Below are 22,523 nucleotides of genomic sequence, written 5' to 3' on the forward strand. Positions count from 1 at the left end.
ATGGCATCAGAACTGGCAATGAGCAACTCCGACCTGCCCACCAGTCCCCTGGCCATGGAATATGTTAATGACTTCGATCTGATGAAGTTTGAAGTGAAAAAGGAACCGGTGGAGACCGACCGCATCATCAGCCAGTGTGGCCGTCTCATCGCCGGGGGCTCGCTGTCCTCCACCCCCATGAGCACGCCGTGCAGCTCGGTGCCCCCTTCCCCCAGCTTCTCGGCGCCCAGCCCGGGCTCGGGCAGCGAGCAGAAGGCGCACCTGGAAGACTACTACTGGATGACCGGCTACCCGCAGCAGCTGAATCCCGAGGCGCTGGGCTTCAGCCCCGAGGACGCGGTCGAGGCGCTCATCAGCAACAGCCACCAGCTCCAGGGCGGCTTCGATGGCTACGCGCGCGGGGCGCAGCAGCTGGCCTCGGCGGCCGGGGCCGGCGCCGGCGCCTCCCTGGGCGCCAGCGGCGAGGAGATGGGCCCCGCCGCCGCCGTGGTGTCCGCCGTGATCGCCGCGGCCGCCGCGCAGAGCGGCGCGGGCCCGCACTACCACCACCACCACCACCACCACGCCGCCGGCCACCACCATCACCCGACGGCCGGCGCGCCCGGCGCCGCGGGCAGCGCGTCCGCCTCGGCCGGTGGCGCGGGCGGCTCGGGCGGCGGCGGCCCGGCCAGCGCCGGGGGCGGCGGCGGCGGCGGCGGAGGCGGCGGCGGCGGCGGCGGCGGGGGCGCGGCGGGGGCGGGGGGCGCCCTGCACCCTCACCACGCCGCCGGCGGCCTGCACTTCGACGACCGCTTCTCCGACGAGCAGCTGGTGACCATGTCGGTGCGCGAGCTGAACCGGCAGCTGCGCGGGGTCAGCAAGGAGGAGGTGATCCGGCTGAAGCAGAAGAGGCGGACCCTGAAAAACCGCGGCTATGCCCAGTCCTGCCGCTTCAAGAGGGTGCAGCAGAGGCACGTCCTGGAGTCCGAGAAGAACCAGCTGCTGCAGCAGGTCGACCACCTCAAGCAGGAGATCTCCAGGCTGGTGCGCGAGAGGGACGCGTACAAGGAGAAATACGAGAAGCTGGTGAGCAGCGGCTTCCGAGAAAACGGCTCGAGCAGCGACAACCCGTCCTCTCCCGAGTTTTTCATGTGAGTCTGACACGCGATCCCAGCTAGCCACCTTGATAAGTGCTCCGTGGGGGTCCGACTCGGGTGTGGGCTTGCCACTTCCAGAGCCTTGCTCGCCACCGCCTCGCCCCCTCCCCTCCCGAGCTTGCCCCCCCAGTTGCCCCCTGCGCGCACGCACACGCACGCACACACACACACACATACACACAACACGCACCGTGCTCCGAGTTGGTGGTGGTGGCGAAGGCTGTTTTGAAGTCGGGGAGGGGCAGGTTGTCTGGCTCATGCATTGCCAATCTGAAATTCTCCATAACTCGCTAGCTTGTTTTTTTTTTTTAACACTCCCCCCCCCACAACGTGCTCAGTGTTCAGCGATCTCGGCAGAATTCCTCATGCTCACCTTTGAAGCCTGCATCATTCACATATTTTTTTTTCTTCTTCAGTTCATGAGCTGGTGTTCATCTTCTGTGTGTGTTTTTGTTTTGTTTGGATTTTTTTTTTTAATTTGAGTTTTTGGAGCTTGCTGTGTTAACCCCTTTTTTTCCCTCCCTACACTCCACCCTCACTCCCTCTCCACCCATCTCCTCTGAGATAAAAGAAAAAAAAGGAAAAAAAAAGCTAAGTTTTTTTTTCTCCTCCTGAGTTCTTCGTATGAGATTGAGCTTGCAAAGGAAAAAAAAATGTGAAATGTTATATACACTTGCAGCGTGCTGAGTTCCATCGGGTTTTTTTGAGCACTGTTATGCTAAAATAGAGGGGAAAAATCCTCATGAACCTGCCACAATCAAGCCTGCATCAACTTTCTGGGTGTGACTCGTGAGTTTTGGTCCTTATGATGCCAAATCTGAGAGTTTAGTCTGCCATTTAAAAAACTCATTCTCATCTCATGCATTATTATGCTTGCTACTTTGTCTTAGCAACAATGAACTATAACTGTTTCAAAGACTTTATGGAAAAGAGACATTATATTAATTAAAAAAAAGCCTGCATGCTGGACATGTATGGTCTAATTATTTTTTTTCTTTTTTTTTCCTTTTGGCTTGGAAATGGACGTTCGAAGACTTATGGCATTGGCATTCATACTTTTGTTTTATTGCCTCATGAGTTTTTTGAGTTCAGAACAAAAAAAAAGTGCAACCGTAGAGCCTTCTTCCCATGAAAGTTTGCATCTGCTCCAAAACTGCTTTGAGTTACTCAGAACTTCAGCCTCCCATTGTAAATGCACTGAAGGGATTCCTTGTTAAAGATGCCAGAATGGGTTAAAAAATTTAACACGGCCAACAGTAAAGAACTCTTAATGCTTTCTTTTTAATAAGAATGACTGCCCCACTGAGGGGACTAAAATTGTGCTGTTGCCGAAAGCAGTCTAAAATTTATTTTTTAAAAAAAGAAATCTGCCCCGTTATTCTTTTGGTTTGTTTTCTTTTTCTTTTTCCTTTTTTTTTTTTTTTTTTGGCTTTTGGTCATTGTCAAATGTGGAATGCTATGGGTTTCTAGTATATAATTTAATTCTAGTTTTTATAATCTGTTAGCCCAGTTAAAATGTATGCTACAGATAAAGGAATGTTATAGATAAATTTGAAAGAGTTAGGTCTGTTTAGCTGTAGATTTTTTAAAAGATTGATGCACTAAATTGTTTACTGTTGTGATGTTAAGGGGGGGTAGAGTTTGCAAGGGGACTGTTTAAAAAAAAGTAGCTTATACAGCATGTGCTTGCAACTTAAATATAAGTTGGGTATGTGTAGTCTTTGCTATACCACTGACTGTATTGAAAACCAAAGTATTAAAAGGGGAAGCACCCCTGTTTATATCTGTAGGGGTATTTTACATTCAAAATGTATGTTTTTTTTTCAAAATTAAAGTATTTGGGACTGAATTGCACTAAGATATAACCTGCAAGCATATAATACAAAAAAAATTTGCAAAACTGTTTAGAACGCTAATAAATTTATGCAGTTATAAAAAATGGCATTACTGCACAGTTTTAAGATGATGCAGATTTTTTTACAGTTGTATTGTGGTGCAGAACTGGATTTTCTGTAACTTAAAAAAAAAATCCACAGTTTTAAAGGCAATAATCAGTAAATGTTATTTTCAGGGACTGACATCCTGTCTTTAAAAACAAAATGAAAAGTAAATCTTACCACAATAAATATAAAAAAATCTTGTCAGTTACTTTTCTTTTACATATTTTGCTGTGCAAAATTGTTTTATATCTTGAGTTACTAACTAACCACGCGTGATGTTCCTATGTGCTTTTCTTTCATTTTCAATTCTGGTTATATCAAGAGAAAGAATAATCTACAATAATAAACTGCATTTTTTTTTTTGATTCTGTACTCAGTTTCTTAGTGTACAGTTTAACTGGGCCCAACGCTGCGTTAGAAGTGTAAAAGGCATCCTTTTCTCCAGAGGAAGGATTAATGGAGAAGTAATGAGGCAATAATTCAGAGTGAAACATAGGCTGTTTTGTGAGGTGGAAGGCCAGTCCCTTCCAATAATTAGTAATATTTAATATAAATGTAAATTACAATCTCTCAAAATCCCCCCCCCCAAAGTTTTCAGTTTTCAAATAAGTAGAGGCATCATTGCCCTGGTGGAAACAAACAAACAAAAATCCCAACCAGAGAGCAGGGCCTTCTCAGCCTCGCCCTGAGCTTCTCATCCCACCACACACCCATCTAGAGGGAAACGAGCCCGGCAGAGAAGGCATTGGCAGAGGTGGCTTGGGCACATATGCATTCAATGGTAAAGATAAACAATTCTTGCCTTTTGGCTCAAATTGATTATTTTTCCTTCTTCCCTTACATGCCATGATTTTCTTGTTAGCAAGGCCTGACAGGATTTCACATCAACACTTTGGACAAATTACAGTTGTTTGTTTGTTTCTTAACTTTGAAGGTCATTTGTCTTAAATAGGAAAAAGAAAAATCCACCTCTCACAGAAGTCCAAGTACGTATCTGGGTTTAAACTGTTATTAAATCATATTTCCCTGTGAATATTTAGCTGAGGGCTTCTCCACGTAGATGAGCTGGTAATGATTTCAGAGCACCTTAGCTCCTGGAATACAAGCAAAAAATAATGCCTGGTTGGAATAAAGGCTGTGCTTTGATTTCTCAGTATTTACCCCAACACAGGCTACGTGTGCGGGCTCACTTAAAAGATCCCTTGGAAAGTCTAGAGCTACCTTCACGAACAGCATTGACCTATTTTAAAATGACACAAATTCATGCAACTAATGTTACAAATTCATGCAGTTTGCATTCTTCAGCAACTTCCCCTAGATGGCTAATAGAATGTTAGACAAAGCCAACACTGTTTTGAAAATATAGCCAAACACGGTGACTTTTGTTTTATTTTGTTTTCTGTTCTTCAAAATAATAATAATAATAATAATAATATTGCAACTCTGAACGAAGGCCTGATTTTGAGGAAAACAGGTTGTGTTTGGTGCTGATGAGTTCTGACCAGTGTATCAGCCTTCCTACCCTTTTTCACAGAACATGAAGACAGTGGATAGGGCCCCTGAATCCACACTTTATTTTGCTTTAACACAAGTCTTAATAGTAAACCTACCTCCATGTGCTTGAAGTTAGCTGTCTTCTCTGTTTCAGAGTTCTTGTTTTGTTTTTTTGGTCTGATCCCAATGAGGAGATTTGCAGTCTCCCCCTGTAGAAGAAGAAATGGAGATATCGCTTATACAGGAAGCCCAGCATCCGACACAAAATTTTAGGCAAACATTTTCAAAATAACAGTGACCTGGATGGAGTTATTGCAGTTACCTCATGAGGAATGCCACTTGGGAAAAAAATACAGTGGTCCAACAATTAAGCATTTTGATAGGCCCCTACAAGGCAGTTTAATATAATAAGCAGGTTTTTGCCCCAAACATGAAAAAGCCAAATAAAGAGGTGCTGGCAAAAAAAATTGGGGTTTTGGTGGCTGCCTTTAAGTGAAGGCTAACTCCTAATGAAAGGCACTTTCAGAAATAACCATAACTAAAAACTTTGAAATATAATAAGAGTGGTGAACACAAATACATGCTTTTTTTTTCTTTTTTTAACAAATCCTGCCTGAGTGCCCTTACTACAAATAAGTCTCTACATTTTTTTTTAATCATGTAAGGAAATCTAGCTTTCCCTTTACACTGCATTTGAGTCTTTGTCTAAATAGTGTTAAAATTCCTTTCATTCCAAATACAGAACTGAGCCCACTCACAAGTTGCAGCCATCGGTGGGATACACCACATTTTGGAAGCCCCACAGCGTCATGTGCTTACCCGTGTATTCACAAAATGAAATTTACGTGAGAACTGTATTTTTATTATTTTTATTACTATCTGCAGTCATGGAAAACAGCCTACCCCTGACTTCTGTTTAGTTTCCTTTTTAAAAAAATAAATGTGTTAAGAGATGAAAGCTATTAAATGTATAAGCTCCATGCTAATTAACTGTGCCTCCTGTCTGAGGATCATACAGACCCACAGAAAAGCACGCTGGTGTTTCTTACTTTACGATGCGCCAGACTGAATAGGTGCGATTGTTTTCAACCTGTACTATTGGTTTTTTAAAAAAATCCACTGAAATTTACCAGGTATATGCGTTGATATGAAGGGAAGTGTCACAGAAGGTTAACAGCTAGCATTTTTAAAGCCTATGTAGACATGCACACTCTAAACAGTCCTTTTTCACGCTTCATTGTTTCTCTGGCAGATAATTTTACTAAGAAGAAAAATAAATAAATAATTGACCCCCACCTCCCCAAGCAGATGCCACGGGCAGAAGCTTTAACAGAGCCGAGCACCCTGATTTTCTCTCGGGCCCTGGATAGTATTGTATTTATCAGTGATGTCAAACGTGGTCATTCATCAGAGCCGTAAGTGAAACCAATGTTAGTTAAGTACACCCCCTCCGTGTGCTTTTTTTTTTCCTCCCCCTTCTCTGCTCTCAGGCATCCACGAAGTCACCTCCCATGTTTTCTTTTTTTTCCAGAACTGTGTAATAATTTTTTACAATGTATCCGACACATTAATAGATGGACATCAAATAGGCAGAGATTCTACTTCCTGATCTCAGTGAGGAAATGTGTAGATAATCATATTTATCTGCCTTCATGCCATAACCACCTGGGCTTTCAACAGAGGCCATTCCAATGGGAGATGCTCTATTTATTACTGAATGCGGGATTCTAAGGCTCTGATCTTTTCCCCCTTATACCTTTACCCCAGTAGTTTTTATTTAGTAGCGTTGATTTGAGATACTTCTGCTCTTAAATAGGACCTCCCCTTGCCAAACCACCAGCTTTAAGGTTAAACACAGTGTACAGGGGGCAAATGGTAACCACACTTGCAAACATGGGGCACAGCTGTCTCAGTAGCCACATTCCCAGCGTGTCCTTGTCTGAAATGACTGAAGTGGCTTGTGACACATTCAGAGGTTCCCGAGTACAGTAGTTGGAAGGTTTTTGCTGTTGTCTTTGTTTTTGGTTCAGACCAACATACTTCCGTATTCACCCTTGGCTTGATCAAATGTACTCCCCCGGTGTTCTAGGCCAATCAATGTATTTAAAAGTCTGCTGGCCACACAGGTATCTCAATTTTTTGCCTGTTGGTAGTTAAAGACTAACTGAGATAGGTTGGAAGACTGAGGTCCATGAGTGACAACCTTTAGCCATCTGATTTCCGTGCCAGTAAAACACACAGCCAAGCTGTGGGGCTTACTTCTCATATAAACATGGGATCAGAGAGGCTAGGAAGCCAGATTCACCCGCTTTACACTGCTCGTCTGAGAGGCTGCCCACTGCGATTTACTTTCGTTTGATTTATTTTTAAATTTTGTCCCTTTTCTGGAAGAAATGTCTTCATTTTTAGGGAAGAGATAGCTACCGTGAGAGGCTATCCTTTTCACCACTTCTGATTATTACTCAGGAGGTTAAATGAATAATTTGGGGTCGGTGTCTTCCTTGTCCGGAGAAAGATAAGAGAAACCTAGTTTGTTCTCACTCTGGCCCCATCCTAAGTTTAAAAGATGTCCCAAGTCCAAGGCTGGGCAGACAGTAGCCATAAGGGAGGTGGTCCAGCCCTCCAGCCCACTGAACCAGGATGAGTTTGTTTGTTTTTGTATTTGTTTAAAAACGGAGCAGGAGCCTTCACCCACCTTCTGATAACACTGCTTTTCTCACTTTTGATATAAATCTTCAAAATCTAGACATCACACAGCCCCAGAAAAGGGAAATTCTCTCCAAGCCTGGCTCCACCCCGGCTCTTGAACAAACCCAGCTCTGTCTGGCATTTTTTTTCTCCAGCGGGGGTAGGGGACAGGGTGAGAGAATTTCAGTCTCCCAGGCTGTCTCATGATTGCCGGGGCATAAAGAAGTACAGTCCTGCAACAATGTGGGAACATCTTTACCCTTTAGAGAGGGACAAAACAAAAAACAAAGCAAATCAAATTGCTTGGCACGAAGGCGTAGCAAAACCCCAGGCTCTCCATTCCTTGTAGCATCTGTGGGAGGTGAGAAATGAGGCAAGCCAGAGAGAATGGTGACGCGGACTTCGAAGGCAGGCGTCACCCAGTGTACACATTTGCACACAGGTGCAAACCAGCTTCAGCTGTCCGTTTCTTTCCTATATGTTCACGTGTGTTTCTGTTTTGAAAATTTTAGAGATCGAACCCCAATTAAGAGCTCCGAGGAAATTGCAAATGTCTTAATTTGGGGACATTTATAAATATTTCAATCTGTGATTTTACAGTGGGGACATTTGAGACATTGGATGTGTTATGCCCATATTTCTATGGTCACCGCAGTAGGTTTGATGGCATCGTGACCGTTTTTATTGTTTAAATTTGAAAGCCCTTTGTGTGTTTTCCCTAAGTTTGCCCAATATAACAAGGCCAGTATAGAAAGAACACATCAACGGCACACAGAAATCAGACCTTTCTATGAATGTGCATCAGAGTTGGACAGTTTCAAGAAATTCACAAAATGCATTTTCCACAGAGAGGCTATGATTGGAATGCACAGTTCTCTACCCAGATCATAGTCATCTGCTAAGCACCTCTTCCCTGTTGAACACAATTCATTTTCTTTTCCTTTCTTTTTGTCAAGTAACAATTTTTTCCTATAATTAGGACTTCGGATTGCAAAATCACATTCCTCCCTTCTCCACAGATTCTTGGATCTTTAGTTACGATTAGAAAGGGGCATTAATTCAAGAAGGGAGGATGAGGGAGGGGTGTCTGTGGAGCTTTGGGAGAGGAGGAGGAGGAAATAGAAATAGTTCTGTGCTCACCTCCCCACGCCCCCTTGGCCTCCACCCAGCCCAGGCCTGGGTGTGAGTTACACGCTGGGGATTTGGATTCTGAATTTATTCTAAATATTCTGATCACCAACCTTGAGTGTTTCCAAGCTAAGATGCCAAAGAATGTTTTTTTCTTGTGCTTGGTTCTTTCAGTTAGGAAATAGGAGAGGACATGAAACCTTATAGAACTGGGAGAGGAGGCGTGGTAACCTCTATCCTGAGAGAATCCCCAAAAAGGATGGTTGTGAAGGGAATCCTGGGCTGAAAACTCCGGTCAGCAGTGCCGAGTTCCCTTTTGCAACCAAAATTTGTCCTGGTTCTGCATGACTTCATCCACTTCTGGAAGCCTGTAGAAGTGGGTTTCTGGGCTCCTTTGGGGGATTTTCCAGAAGGAAAGCAGGCCTGAGGATCCCAGAAAAGTAGGCAATCCCAAACTAGGCCCAGAGGAGCAGAGGGCAGGTAGCGGCTGGTGTGCAGGGGCTGGGGGCAGTATTACTAACAAGAGTCGGACCTTGGCTTATGACCCCCATTCACCAGGGGTCAACTCTAGGTCATTCCTAGGGCCCTAGCTTCCCACCAGGCCAGATGTGTTTGCAGGATGACTGACAGGCCTCTGGCAGACCCTGAAATCCCCATGATCCGTAAAAGCAATAGCGATGTCCTTAGCTCCAGGGCTTTGGCCCCTTACCACCTGGTCCCTGTCCCATCCCAGTGTCCCCTCTATAATTTCTGGCACCTCTACCCCCCATGCCTAGTCACCAGGGCCATCAGAGAGGCTCAGAAATCACTGCCTTGTACCAGAAGACACTCACCTAAGCTGAGCCTTTGGACCCATTAAGTCACTTCTGGGGCAGGTCCAGTGCAGACAAAGGCGGGGATGCAGAAAAGAGCTGGGAAGTGGCTCTGGAATGTCTAAGGCCAGCTGGAGCTTCCCACACCAAGGGCTTTGAAGCCTGGAATGAAGGAGATGAAGGCAGGGAGGATGCTGAGGTCCCGTCTCCCAGTTTCCGTGCATCCCCTCTCCCCACGCATCCCCTGCACCCTCCACCCCGCCCAACCCCCTCCCGGTCTACATTTGTTCTGCGGGGCCCATTCACTCTGGGCATCAATGCCCTGGCCAGGTGCGCTCCCCATCCTCAGGGTCACCTGGCCACTGCATCAAGTGCAGAAGGACAGGAAGCAGGGCCCGCGGGGTTGGGTCCTGCGGCTGCCTGAGGCCAAGGGAAGTCCCCGTGTGCCCCAGGCCCTGGGCTGTGCCCCGGGGGACCAGCAGGCTCGGGACGCTGGCAAAGCAGCTCCCCTCCGAGATGCCCGTGCCCGTGCTGGGGCACCACCGGCGGCCACTCCCAGCGCGCCCCAGGGCCCCGCAACCACCCGGTGCCCGTGACCCAGCTGGGTACTTGGATTTGTATCGGGATTTGGTTTAAGTTTTCCAAGAGGACTGCCCTGGCCACAGTGGAGCCCTTGGGGACATTGAAAATACCTGCTCTGCTGCGCTCTGGGGTGGGCGCACGGAAGGAGGGAGTGGGGTTCAGCCCTAAAAGGCTCCGCCTTTCACCTTGGGACACCCCCCATCCCACCTTCCAGCTGCCCCAGGAACCTTCTGCAAACAAGAGCATCAGCTCCAGATCATTTGAGTTTTACTCTATTAATTTTCCGGCCCATTTCCAGATCTAGATTTTTTTTTTTTTTTTTTTTTCCTGCTCTGGTTAGAGACAGTGAAGAGGCAAAAGAAAAAGAAGGAAATCTAGATAGACTGTTTTAAAATCTTTGGAGAAATCTCCATACGGTTGGGGTTTTCCTTGATAGAGTTTGACGTTTATTGTAGAGGAAAGCCACCCAGGAAAACTTCATTAGGATCTCACCCACAGCTCCAGCAAGGGGGGCTTTTGCTTGCGTTCCCAGATTTAACACGGTTGCTGTCAAATCTCAGGCACTCAGAAACTGTCTAAAGAGGAGAAACTTTGAAACAACTAATTTCAGAAAGGACACCTTCCGTGTAGGGTTTTTTTCTTATAGGGACCTTCAGTTTTTTGGACCCTTGAGTGTGAAGTAGTTAAGCATCATTGCACCTTCTTAAATAAATCCCCCCCCCCGTTTTTTCCTTTTTCTTTGCTTAAGGAAGGATTCAGAAATGTGCAGATAAATATGTTGAAACGAAAGCAGTGATCTCAGCATCTGACGCACTTTTACACTGTCAGATTCTACTGGAATATTTTTTCTTAGAACGGGGAAAACCTGCAGTCATCATTCTCAGACGAAATCCGTTAAAAGATGATAGTTGAGTCTGTTTTCAGGCAATGAATCCAACATATTCTTTCATCTGCCATTTATCTATCTAATCTATTTATGGAAGTCTAACACATTGGAGGGGGAAGCTATTAAAAGATAAATCTACAGTTTCCACATTAGGACACAGACATGATCACACGACAGAGTTCTTTGGGCTACTCTATGTGCTGGTCGGCGGGAGCCAAACCTAGCCTGAATGGTCTGTCTTAGAATGATGATCTTCCCATAAAACCTCCGCTGGACTTGGCATGACTCAGAGCATCACAGAGGTGCGTGCTGACCATCTGTATGTTCTCAGGGTGCACTGTCCGTGTTAATTCTCTACACTGTACCGGTAGTGAGACCTTTAAAATCTTCCTTGGAATATCACTGTACATTCCTATGCTATTTAAAAGTACTATTTAATGGTTAGGTAAATAGATGCCACCGTTCAAGGCTCTGTGCTGGCAGACGTCTGGCTTCGACTACACCGCTGTGATCAGGATGGAAAATCTCCTCTCCTACTCCCCTGTGAGACCCCTTTGCCCTCTACCACTCTTCCCCAGTGACTAGCCTGGGTGAAGGTGATGAGAACAGAAAACGGCAATGGCTTTTGGACCCCATTTCAGGTGTGCGAACAGAATCTCTCTCTCCCCAGCTTTTGAAAGTAAATGCCTTGATGACAGGATGGGTTCCCCAGGTGGCCAGAGAATAGAGGTCATCTTGAGGAAAAGGACACCAATGATCTAAAAAGGACATCTACTTTATGAGATTTCAGGCAAGATTCCAAATACGCATTTAATGAGGTCCGATTCTTTTTCTCCAGAAATAACAGAGGCTATGAGTGAGCTGGTCAGGAAGGCAAAGGGGCATTTTGCAAAGTCTCTGTTCAATTATTGCTTTGTAATATTGTTCTAAAATTGAAAAATGCCTCACAAGTCTATGATCTCATGTAAATATTCCTTGCAGAAGCTTAACATACGTTTGCACTGCCCCAAAGGAATTACAAAAATATTCCCTCTGCAGTCTCTTAAGCTTTTAAACTCTATTCACTAGCATTTCTAAAAGAATCTGTTGTTCCTAAAGATTTTTTTTAAGTGACCTTATATGGGAAGTTTTCTTGTTTTGTTTTGTTTGTTTGTTTGTTTGAGATTAGCCATTTGAAGTTGAAATGGAGAACAATTGATATCACAGATAACGCTTCCAGGTTTTATAACTTCAGTATGTTTCTTGTTTCTTTTTTTTTTTTTGGCATAGAAATAATTTATTTGGCAAAAGATTACTGTATACTCTGACATGAAAAAGAGTATTTTGTGCCGTAACGTTTTAAAAGCATTTCTAACGTGAAATGAAAGCCCATGATGTATTTGGGGCAGCTCTGACAGATGTGAATACAAATTTGTTTATATGAGTATTTTAATACATAGTCAGACTCTTTAGATAAAGGGAACTGGGAAAATTATAGAGTTACGCTAAACGAAAATTTAAGTAAAAGATTCTGTCAGTTACAGCAGCCTACAGATTTCAGCAGGTGTATGCGTTGTGTGTATTTTTTCACACCAATTGTAAAGTAATTCAAATAAAAGTGGGGCAGATTAAAGAAGAATAACTGAATCTCCACGTTGGAAAAAAAGTTAGATTGACTTACTGGTTTATCACAGTTATTGTACCCAGATTTACTGTAACCATGTTGAATTTTTTAAATTAGATTTTAAATATATTTTGACAGTCTGAACTTGTAGAGTATGGCTAACTAGGGGGAGAAATGACAGGTCTGCTTTGTTATTAAACTGCTGTCTGGAAAATATTGGACTCCGTACAGTAAATGATAATTATTTTGCCACTTACATTAGTATAGCTAATAGCAATAAGGGGTTTTTGAACCATAGAAAGCTAACTACTTTGAATTACTGTGCTTTGTTATTCACTGTGAAGCAAAAAGACTTTTTCTTTTTAAAGCAATCTCATTTTCATATTACCGTTCTAAGCATTCTCTACTACTAATTTAAACAGAGAGGAAGTTAATAAATAAAAGGGTGGTCTCTAAATGGTTCTATTTGTTAAGAGAACATCTGCAATTAAGGTCAGCAGGACCAGCAGAATAGACCAGGGCGATGGAAGAGGAGGGGGGAAGATGGAAGAGAAACAGGCCCTAGTAAAGAGCCAGGGTTTGGTTTTGGTTCCCTGGGGATGGGCAGTCTTTGAACACTTGAGAGACACCCATCAGAGACCATTCATATCCTCCTCCACTGTGAACCCAGGATCACTTGCTTCTCTGAACTGAGGGCAGCTTTAAAGCTGATCCAGGCCAGTGGGCATTCCTGTCTCAGCCCCCCAGGACCAGAGCAAGAGTGGAGGGGGGTCGTTGATGAAGCATTCCACGCCATTCTCTTCCATGTGAACCCTTCCTCTGGCAGGGCTGAGACCAGGTTGCCAAAGCAGATGGACCTAAATCACTCTTCTTTTGGTCTCATCCTGCCCTTTTCATAGGTAGTTAGGCTGCCTTGAACATACTGTCCTTCTAAAGCCCTCTTCGTGGTTATTAATGACCCTTTGTTTATTTTAATATATTTACTAAATCAGGTACCCAAGGGAATCCTCTACATCAGTGATGTGAAAAATCCTGTTGCCTGAAGTCAAAGAGGTACATCTTGATTTCTGATTTGCATGTGCTTGTTTTAGTGCATTTTCCATGAGGGAGACAGCAAGCAAGCAAAGCAAGTGAGGAATGCTGATCATTTTCGAGGTGCGAAAGTCTCCTGCTTTAGTAGTCTTAGTATTTGGGTTTTACGTGTCCATAAACGGTGATACCAGATGCTGAAGTGAAGGATGCATTGTGTGTGAGACGAGCATGCATGCATTTTTATACTGATTTCATGACGTAGGTGTGGTGTACAGAGTACTAATCCAGTCCGAGTAGATCTCAGATCTTTAGCCTTAACTAGCATGAGTCTGTTGACTCATCTTTCTACTTGAATGTCAGACAATTTGGGTGGATCTGTGCAATTAGCATCCATGGCCATCGGCTGGCTCCACCTGGGCCTCATAAACATTCCAAATTTCCATTCTCTTATAACTCACTCCATACTCACATTTGGAGGATTTAGTGTGATTTCAGAGCACATTATGTCCCCCTCCTGTGTCCAAATGTGAGTTTGGAGCCACTCCTCACTTCAAATGTAGGCAGAGGGAGGCAGAAATGTGACTTTTCACCTATGAAAAAAAAATGAAATTAAGCTATTTAAATGGGTTTTCAATTACAAGGATCCCGGGGTGAATTTAATTATGAATCCTCTTCGTTTAGAGAGCTAGACCAACACTCTTACACCAATAATTACTTAGTGTTATCGTTTTATGTATTCCTGTTACGTCTTATTGGCTAATGGAATGAAGTTTGACTTCTTTTTTTTTTTATTAAATTTGCCTGCTGAGAAATTTGCATGAAATACGGCTTTGGGTTTAAGTCCCACTGTCAAATTGCTACTGTTTAAGAAGGAGACACTTTAAGAATCCAGTGAATTGAGGGTGTCAGGAAACAGACCCGTATTTTTTCCCGCTCTTCAGATATGGTATCTGATTACTTAACTTTTACACGCTATTATAAGGACAGGCTTTGAACAACTGGACTGTGAATATTTAACATGAGTTCTTTCCTAGACTTAAACAAAATTAACATTTTCTTTAATAGCTCTCATCCATAGATTTTAACTAAGTGTACACCTTTGGGATTAATTTGTGTGTCCTTGTGTATGCATGCCATACCAATACTTTATTCCTTTCTCTTTTTATTCCTTTCTTTTATCCCTGTCCTTATAATTGCAGTTTGAAAGCCATCTATTAAATAGAATGATCTAGACACACCGGCCAGGTTTTGTTACACCGAAACCATCCATTTTGAGCAAAGAGTTAATGAACTTTTAAGGCAAGGTTCACACGGGTCTTGACCCCCCCCCCATAATATTTCATATAAGGTTACTTGTGGGAGAGAAATCAAATTTCAGCTGTGAACATGATTGACAGGTGAGAGTGAGGAAGAGAAAGGCATTTGGCTAGATGGGGAGTTTGCAGAAGAGGAGAATTCCTCCAAGTTACTCTGTGGTATTAAGATATTATACGCTGATATATGAAAAGTTCTTCAGTACTTGATACTCTTGGGAGAGTTAGTTAGTTTATTTTCAGAAAGTCACTTTGGTTGAGAGATTTCAGTCCTGGAAGCCAAAAATGGGGAGCCACTAGCTTTCTGCTCTCTTGCTGATTTCCACTATGTACAACTTTGTGGCTTATTTCTGGCAATTTTCTAGGCTAGAGTGTGAGAATTAAATCACAAGCCATTTGGGGAGGCATTTGATTATTTTATTTATTCTCAGAAACACAGTCTAGATGATATTCTGGTTCTTGGGCATATTACAAAATAGTCATCCTAAGTGGTATCACAAAAAGATCAAAGTCTCCATTTTCATAGCATCCCTTGATCCTAACATTTTCCATTAGTGCATGTTCCAGCTTAACATACGCACACCTACCCAAGTGCATGATTTATCAAGGTTGTGCCTTCTAAGCAAAGTCTTCTAACATGACGATCAAGAGAGACAACAAACCCACACTGCTATTTGATGTCCGTTTCTCCATGGTAGCATCCCTGGGTCAGGTGTGATGGTAACATCGCCACCATGGAAAGAAGTGAATGGTGTTGCTTGACCCTAAGGCAAAGAGTGGCTTTGGAATTCACCTTAGAGGCTGTCTCTTAGTGTGAATTGTCAAAAGGAGGTGACACAACGACTCATGGTTGGCACCCAAACTGAAAGCAGGCCTTTAATACATGCTCTTCCATCTTGTGTGTTGAAACACTAATTTCAGGAGATAGTGGTGGACCTTAGCCTGCTGATGTGTATGCTCTACCCATTACAGATGTTCCTGACATTGGCTAAGACCCATCCGGATGCAACCGAGCCTTAACAGAGCTGCCTTGGGGCAGGGCAGGTGGGACACATATACATAGGGGAGAGGCCTGTTGGTAGCTTTCCTGTCACCTGTGGGAGTTTCCTGATGGAACTTGTAAAAACAGCTCTTCCTGGGTTCTAAGTACCCATCACTTTTTTTTTTTTTTTCCTAGTCTTAACAATTAGCTGAGTGGATATGTTTTATCCTGACTGTACCTATGCTGACATGAATTCAAACCAATGTAAGGAAGGCTTTACTCTGTTATGAACTGGGATATAAACAAAAAACACAGTAGAAGGACTCTGAAATCTTGTTTCTACTTTGTATAACGTGTCCTCCCATGTTGCAGTAACCATCCAGAAATAAAACGCAAGCATGGTTTCCCAACGTCCAGTGTCAGTGTGGGTACCTGAGCACAGCTATTTAATTCCAACATAAAATTAAAGATGTCATAACCGTATTTCCCTTGCAGAGTCCATCAAAATATTTTAACAGAAATGGTGAATGAGGTGTTCTCATGCAAAGGCCATGTGAAAACACAGACCGTAAGTTTTCGTCTCCTGGTGCCTCGGTTTGAAAAGCCCAAGTGAGAACCGTGGCTGGTCTTGACCCTGGCTTCACTGCAGACCCCTCAGGGCTTCTCGGTATTCAGTTTTTAGAGTAACAGCCCCGTCCTGGAAGACAGCAAGGGGTAGGATGCTGTCTGGCATGCAGACCTGGAGAGCAGACCAATCCGTCACAGATGCCATGAGTATGTCTTAAGCACATTACATCACTGTATTTGTTGGCACCGAGAAAATAAGGGAAAATAATTCTGTTTAAAGTGTTTTATTACTGGGACTAACATACCTAATTGTTTGTTGTTGTTGTTGTTTGTTTAATTAGATTATGCTCCTGCCTAAGCCCCCCCATCCCCCTTTCCATACAAGGCTGCCTGATGTCTTCCTTTCTGTGGACACTGGCCCACTAGTGAGCAGATTTAATCAATTAATTATGGCAGAGCAGGTACAGGGCAAGCAGCTCAATGAACTCACATTATTTCCAGTCAACGTTAGAATGCTATCAAAGGGGCTGCCTTAAAAAAGGAACATTATGTATTTGGGGGCATTTGGGGGTGGGGGGAAGGAAGAAGGAATTTTTGCACGAGTATAGCACTCGTTATTTAAAACAAAATGATGCTTCTGTAAAGAGCGTTCGTTCTAAAAGCACACATTCAGTCACCTGCCAAAATCTCAGATTTATTGCTGCCGTTCACAGATGCCAATGTTGAAACTCTCCTCGCCTGCCGCTTGCTGAGTCTTTCATTTCCTCGATCCAAAAACTACTGTAAAGTTGTTGTTTAGTGTCTGCCTTTTTTTTTTTTTTGCTTTTCCTGGCACCTAATGAAATTATCAGCAATAAATGAGCTATGCAGAAGGGTTGGGTTTGCTTTTATTTACTTTTTGGTCTTTTTTTTTTTTTTTGGCAGTATTTAGAAAATGCTGGGACAAGGGTAAGCCGGTGGGAATATTCGGAGTGCCTCCCGTTCCAGCGTCTAAAGGAAATATAATAAAGCTATTAGCATTTATAGAATTTCAGATGGGAACTAATACTGAGGGGGGTAGGGGGGAGGAAGTTTCAGGTGTTGAGTGGGCCAACAACACAGCCCTGACCTCCAGTATAAACTGCTGGAAGATATTAACACCTAATTAACAATCCAGGGGGCGCATCCTACACCTTCATCACTGGTGAGGTGAAAATGACAAAAAAGAGAGGAAGGGAGTTTGTTTTTTGCCATTCCTTCAGCAAGCATCCATCCTCTAATAAACGGGTCATCCACATGCAGCAAGTGACGATTTCTTTTTAGTCCTTTCAGTCTATAGAAAAAGCACAGTAACTTCATTTGCTGGCAGGTAGGCAGTAGAGGTGAGAATTGAATTGATCTGAAATTGACCCTGCGGTCACGCCTCCTTTAAATTGGGTTCTTCAGACAAAGTTTCTTTTCTTCCTGGGCTCCTGCCAGTAGCCAAGCTGAGTCTTGAGTGGGGTGGGGTTGAGGTGCAATTATTTAAAGGGATTCTGACACCAGGGTTGAACCCCCAACGCAAAGTTACTCAGGATGGAGACCTTTCGTTACAGATGGTGCTTAATTAAAGGGCTTGAGTCTATACCGCGACGGCGTGCCTCTGGTTTGTTTATATTTTAGAATGAGGTTCATTCCTGATGTACAAGAAATGGCGGAGGAAGCATCTCTTACTGGGCTGAAAGTTTTGAATGGAGAATAGAATTTTCTGTTTCCTTTTAAATTTCTCTTCCTTATTTAACCGCCCCCCCCCCACCCTGCCTCTTTCTAATGGAGCCCAGGGTGGAGGGTTCTCAGCTGCGGTCCTGTGTGCTCCGGCAGCCTCTGGAGACTCACTACGCATGCGCATGCGAGGCAGCTTGGCATCGCTTTCTTTCCCAGGAAGCCTGGTTTTCCCCCGTGCTCGGTGCTCTCCTGATCTAGTGGAGCCTCTGGAACCAGAACTCGCTGCTTTCAGAGTCTTCCCCAGCTTAGTTGTTGGTGATAAAACTGTTGGTAAAAATGGGATGCGTTCAAAACACTCTAGTCTCCACGGGGAACCTGGTTAATTAGAATGTTACCTCTGTTGGCTCTGATCTTTGCTCACTTTGTAGCGTCCTGACAAGCCCTCGTGTAAAACGCCCGAAGGTCAGTGGAACAAAATACCACGTGACTCGTAAGCCCTCCCTACACGTTTGTGGGCGGATAATAGGCCCAGCTCCCAAACTCAGCTGTGAGGACTTGAGTTGGAGTGTGTTTGGGCCTTGCAGTCGGGTTCCTGCCCCGGAGCAGAGGGTTCCCTTGTCCGTCAGAGCTGGGAGCTTTCATAGCAGCGCGGTGACAGTCGCTCGGCTCCGGAGAGGAAAAAAAAAAAAAAAGTAAGGAAGGATTTCGTTTTATTTTTTTCGAGCCCGCTGATATTAGTAATGAAAACGTTTCCATCCCTGTTGCTGAGAAATTTGTGTTTTTTAAGGCATTGGTGGGGATGTGATGGCGAGGTATGGGGGGTGAGGTATCAGATCCAGCACGATGTTTCTGTCTGTCTTTACTCAGCGTTTTACAGTGTTCTTCAGATTCTGCATCCTCTCCAGCATCCCTTCCTAATACAATAAAAAGAAGGCCCTTTCCCATGTTTGCCACGGTTAGCTTATCAGATGTTTCACTTTAGGAAAGATGGGATCCAAGTGTGTGATTTCATTGTAAATTCATCAGGTGTCACTTGCCAAGCTATTGAGGATGCAGTTATCCTGAGAAGGCATCTTTTTACTATTTCTTTAAAATTTAATTGAAATCAGGCCACTGCCTGGTTTCAACTGGATGGTTCCCCACGCCCTTTTTTCTTTCTTTCTTCTTCTTTTTTCTTTTTCTTTCTTTTTTTTTCTTTTTCTTTTTGGCTATTGCAAGCTGCAGTAAGGTGACCTGTAATTTATAATCAGAGTTTGGTATCGTTAAACTGTAAAATCTGACTTTGGGGTTTTGCTCGTAAAATAAATATTTGAAAAAATATAGCAATGAGGCTTGTACAGGAGAGGCAATGTCAGTACATGTCTATCTGTGTATATGAATATATGTGTATGTATTTTTTTGCTGGAGGCTCTTAAGCTAGGCCTGAAAAAGCATCTTAGAAAACTATGACTGTCAACATCCAAGTAGGAGGATTCCCTGATAAGAATATAAGCACATTTTCTTTAATGAACTTTGAATTTGTTTTGTAAACTCCGTTCGTCATTCACGTTATTTTTTAAGGTGTATTACTTCGGCACCAAGGAGTCAGCATATACGTGCTCGAATTCTCTGTCTAGGCTATAGCGCGCCTTAGCTAGAAAGACTTTTTTTCCCTTTTCTTCTAACAAGGATGCTCATTTAGAAAGAAATGTTTATGTGAAGTGCTTGTCAGTTGGCATTTTTACTGGGTTGCTAACCCAAAGGTAAAATATAAAGCCATGTCTTTTCCTCACTGGCTTGTTGGCTTGTTGTTACTGGAAGGGTCCCTCCCTTGTTAGCTTGATAAATAATTTTACTAGGGGGACTCTGCTGTATTTTTATGCTTGCTGTCTGTTTTCTGCTTGCTGCAAATAAATTTCTGTACTCAGAGGGCACTAAAACTCCAAACACATGGTATTTTCCCTTTTTGCTGCTGGTCGCCTGAAATATTTATTCCATCTCATGTTTTTAATTAATTTTTTAAAGGAAAAAATAATTTGTGATTAATAGAAGACAAAAATTAGCCCTTCATTTCTCAGGACCATTGGGTTTGAACCTGGAAGTGTAGGTTTTTTTTGGAAGGCTTTGCGCGTCAAACCCTGTTTCATATTTGTCACATTGAAGACAAGAGTTATTCATTTGGGGGAGTCCTGAAGTTTTCTCATTATAGATTTCCTTCTCTGCCTTTCTAGCTGTACGTATTAAGCTGTTAATATGAGAAATGAAGAGGGATACAGAATTCTACCTAGAAACAAGACACTACACAAATTCTTTACATTTGAAAAATGATACATTGTGTGAAAATGGAGATGAAATTGATCATAGGTATCAATATAGCTATCAGCATCCCCCTGAGTCCCAGGCCTTGAGACTTGGGGTTCATTACTGAGGAGAGATTGGTGTGGGTCAGTCATTGGGGCAAAATGGGAGGTTCCCTGGCACAAACCTAAACAAACACAACTGAAAACATTCCAGTAAAATAAAATACAATAATAAAAGAAAAGAAAAGAACATATTCTATAAATTACAAACACAGTGAACACAACACATAATAGGGGTACAATAATATGTTTAATAAAAGAAGGATATTTATGCATGTTGGCAAAACAAGTGATCATTTTAAATCATTGCCAGATTATCGCATTAATTGAAATATGATTTTTTCAAAGCAGATCTTCTACTTGTGATTTGCTCATTAGTGGGGTCTTATTTTCTGAAACTGGAACATATTTTTACAAAGGTATCAGAGACATACATTTGAAACTAGAATGCCAGCTCACATAACCAGGATGTTGAGGAGACTGAGTCAGAGGTTATCTGGAGTTCAGTTTCTGCAAAGATCACCAAAAGGAAGAGGAGAATGTAGAAGAAGGGGGCAGTAGACATACGTATTGATTATTAAAATGTGTATGTATCTCATCAAACGTGTACAGAGTTTATTTTCCTCTCAGGGATTTCAGAAATGAGCTAGGCTTCAAGCTGATGACTTGCTTTTCCCCCTCTAACTCTGCAGTTATAGAGACTATGAGAATCAGATTTTTAAAATACTTAACGCAGAGTTGATAGTCACCATTTCTTCTGGTCACTTTGGGGTGGTACCCGTTGGTCAGGAGTTAGAGAAAACTTCCATGGAGTTGAAGACCATGATGTTCCACCCAGCCCTGCCCTTTGGAGGTCATCCAGAGCCTCACGGGCGATGGTGACGACAGCTACCATTGATTGAGCATCTCCTGGTAGCCAGGACCTATGCCACCCTTGATCCTCACAGCTAGAGGGGGCAGATACTTTAATCCCCTTTATAAAGACGCAGAAACTCAGGCACAAAGCAGTCCAGATAGGATTTGACCTTACACCACAGTCATGCAGATTTTCCAGCTAGACACCATGCCGCCCCTGCCTCAGCCAGCTCATTCCCTCCTTCCCAGTTAAAGAACTCAGTGTTTAAGCTCAGCACATGTTGTGTGGGCTCAGCTGCCGTCCCCTCCTCGGTGTTCTTTTTCTGAGTGGGGTTGAGTGACGCCTAGAAGAAAATGCATTATAATCTCAGAAGGATCTAGAAGATCGGGGCTAGTACTTCTCATGAGCTTGACCCTAAGGACCCCTCTGGCTCTAAAAGCAAACGATTCTGTGGTTTTGGTTGTGGTAGGTAATGGAGCAGCCTTTATTCAGAGATAAAGATTGTCATTTCAAGAGCATTTAAAAAATAATAGATGGTACATTTCCTTAATACCCTGTAATGTGTAAAGTGTCAGGTGCACAACTGACACTCAGGAAATTGCTGGATAGTGAAGATAAATCAGCGTTAAAGCACTCCATTGAAAGGCCCATTTAATAAAAAGTTGTCAGCAAAACCTGTAGTCACATGAAAAAGAACACACAGTTTCTGCATCTGTAAAATAGGGATAGTCCCTCAAAGGCTTCTGCAAAGGATTAAATACGATAGTGTATGTAAAGCGCCTGGCACAGAGTAAACATCCTGCCATACTTGGCCCTGATCAGTATCATGTGGAATAAAACTTTGACCTTGACACTGTGCAAGCTTTGATTTGTTTTAGAATAACTTCGTGGTTATGATATTGGACATCTTCCCTCTGCTTTAAAATAAGCGTTGTCACAATTGGAAAATGGGGAAGAACCTAGAACAGTAGTTTATTATCTGCCTTCCCCTCAAAAACTACCATCACCCCTAAAAAAATTTTTTAAAGGTGTACTTGGGAAGTTCTGTGGTCAAATCATCTAGGGAAATCATGGATTAGACCAAGTTAAACATTTAATTTTGCTATCCTCCATCTCGGAGCCTTTATATGCTAATGTGTATTGTGACCCTCCATAGGGAAGGGCCAACGTGGGTGGCACACATCTTCCCAATTTATTACATGGAACCTGTTTTCTAATCAGCCATCTTGTGGAAATAACAGTAGGGCAGTTTTGAAAAATGGTTGGCTAGGTAAAGAAGTCCTGACTTAATTATCTTATTTAGTACCAAAGGACCCCTTTACTAATTTCCTCCTGTGAATCCCATGTTCTCAAGGATTCATTTGTAATTCTGTGCGTTTGTTTTATTAATCAGAGCCCTCCATAAAAGCTCTAGGGCTTCTGATCAGCAAGAGAAGTGGTATAATTCCATTCATGTATATTCAATCAAAAGCAAAGAAAACC

At 43.2% G+C, this 22,523-nt stretch overlaps 1 protein-coding gene across 4 annotated transcripts in view; it reads left to right on the forward strand.

Moving 5' to 3' along the window:
• Positions 1–22,523, forward strand: part of MAF (MAF bZIP transcription factor) — a gene marked incomplete at its 5' end in the record, with an annotated part of 359,645 nt that continues 337,122 nt past the window's right edge. Inside the window, 4 exons of one of the 4 annotated variants that reach the window (XR_014013732.1) lie at positions 1–1,130; positions 5,879–5,985; positions 13,262–13,322; positions 15,587–17,144. Coding sequence is in view for 3 of the 4 variants with exons in the window: in XM_081216137.1 (XP_081072263.1) it covers positions 1–1,130; positions 13,262–13,295 (1,164 nt within the window). Of the gene's footprint in view, positions 1,131–5,878; positions 5,986–13,261; positions 13,323–15,586; positions 17,145–22,523 lie in introns of those variants that run through there. The other 3 variants (XM_081216137.1, XM_081216138.1, XM_081216139.1) reach the window with 3 other exon arrangements.

This window comes from Mesoplodon bidens, assembly GCF_964165515.1.
Source record: "Mesoplodon bidens genome assembly, chromosome: 18".
Lineage (NCBI taxonomy): Eukaryota > Metazoa > Chordata > Mammalia > Artiodactyla > Ziphiidae > Mesoplodon > Mesoplodon bidens.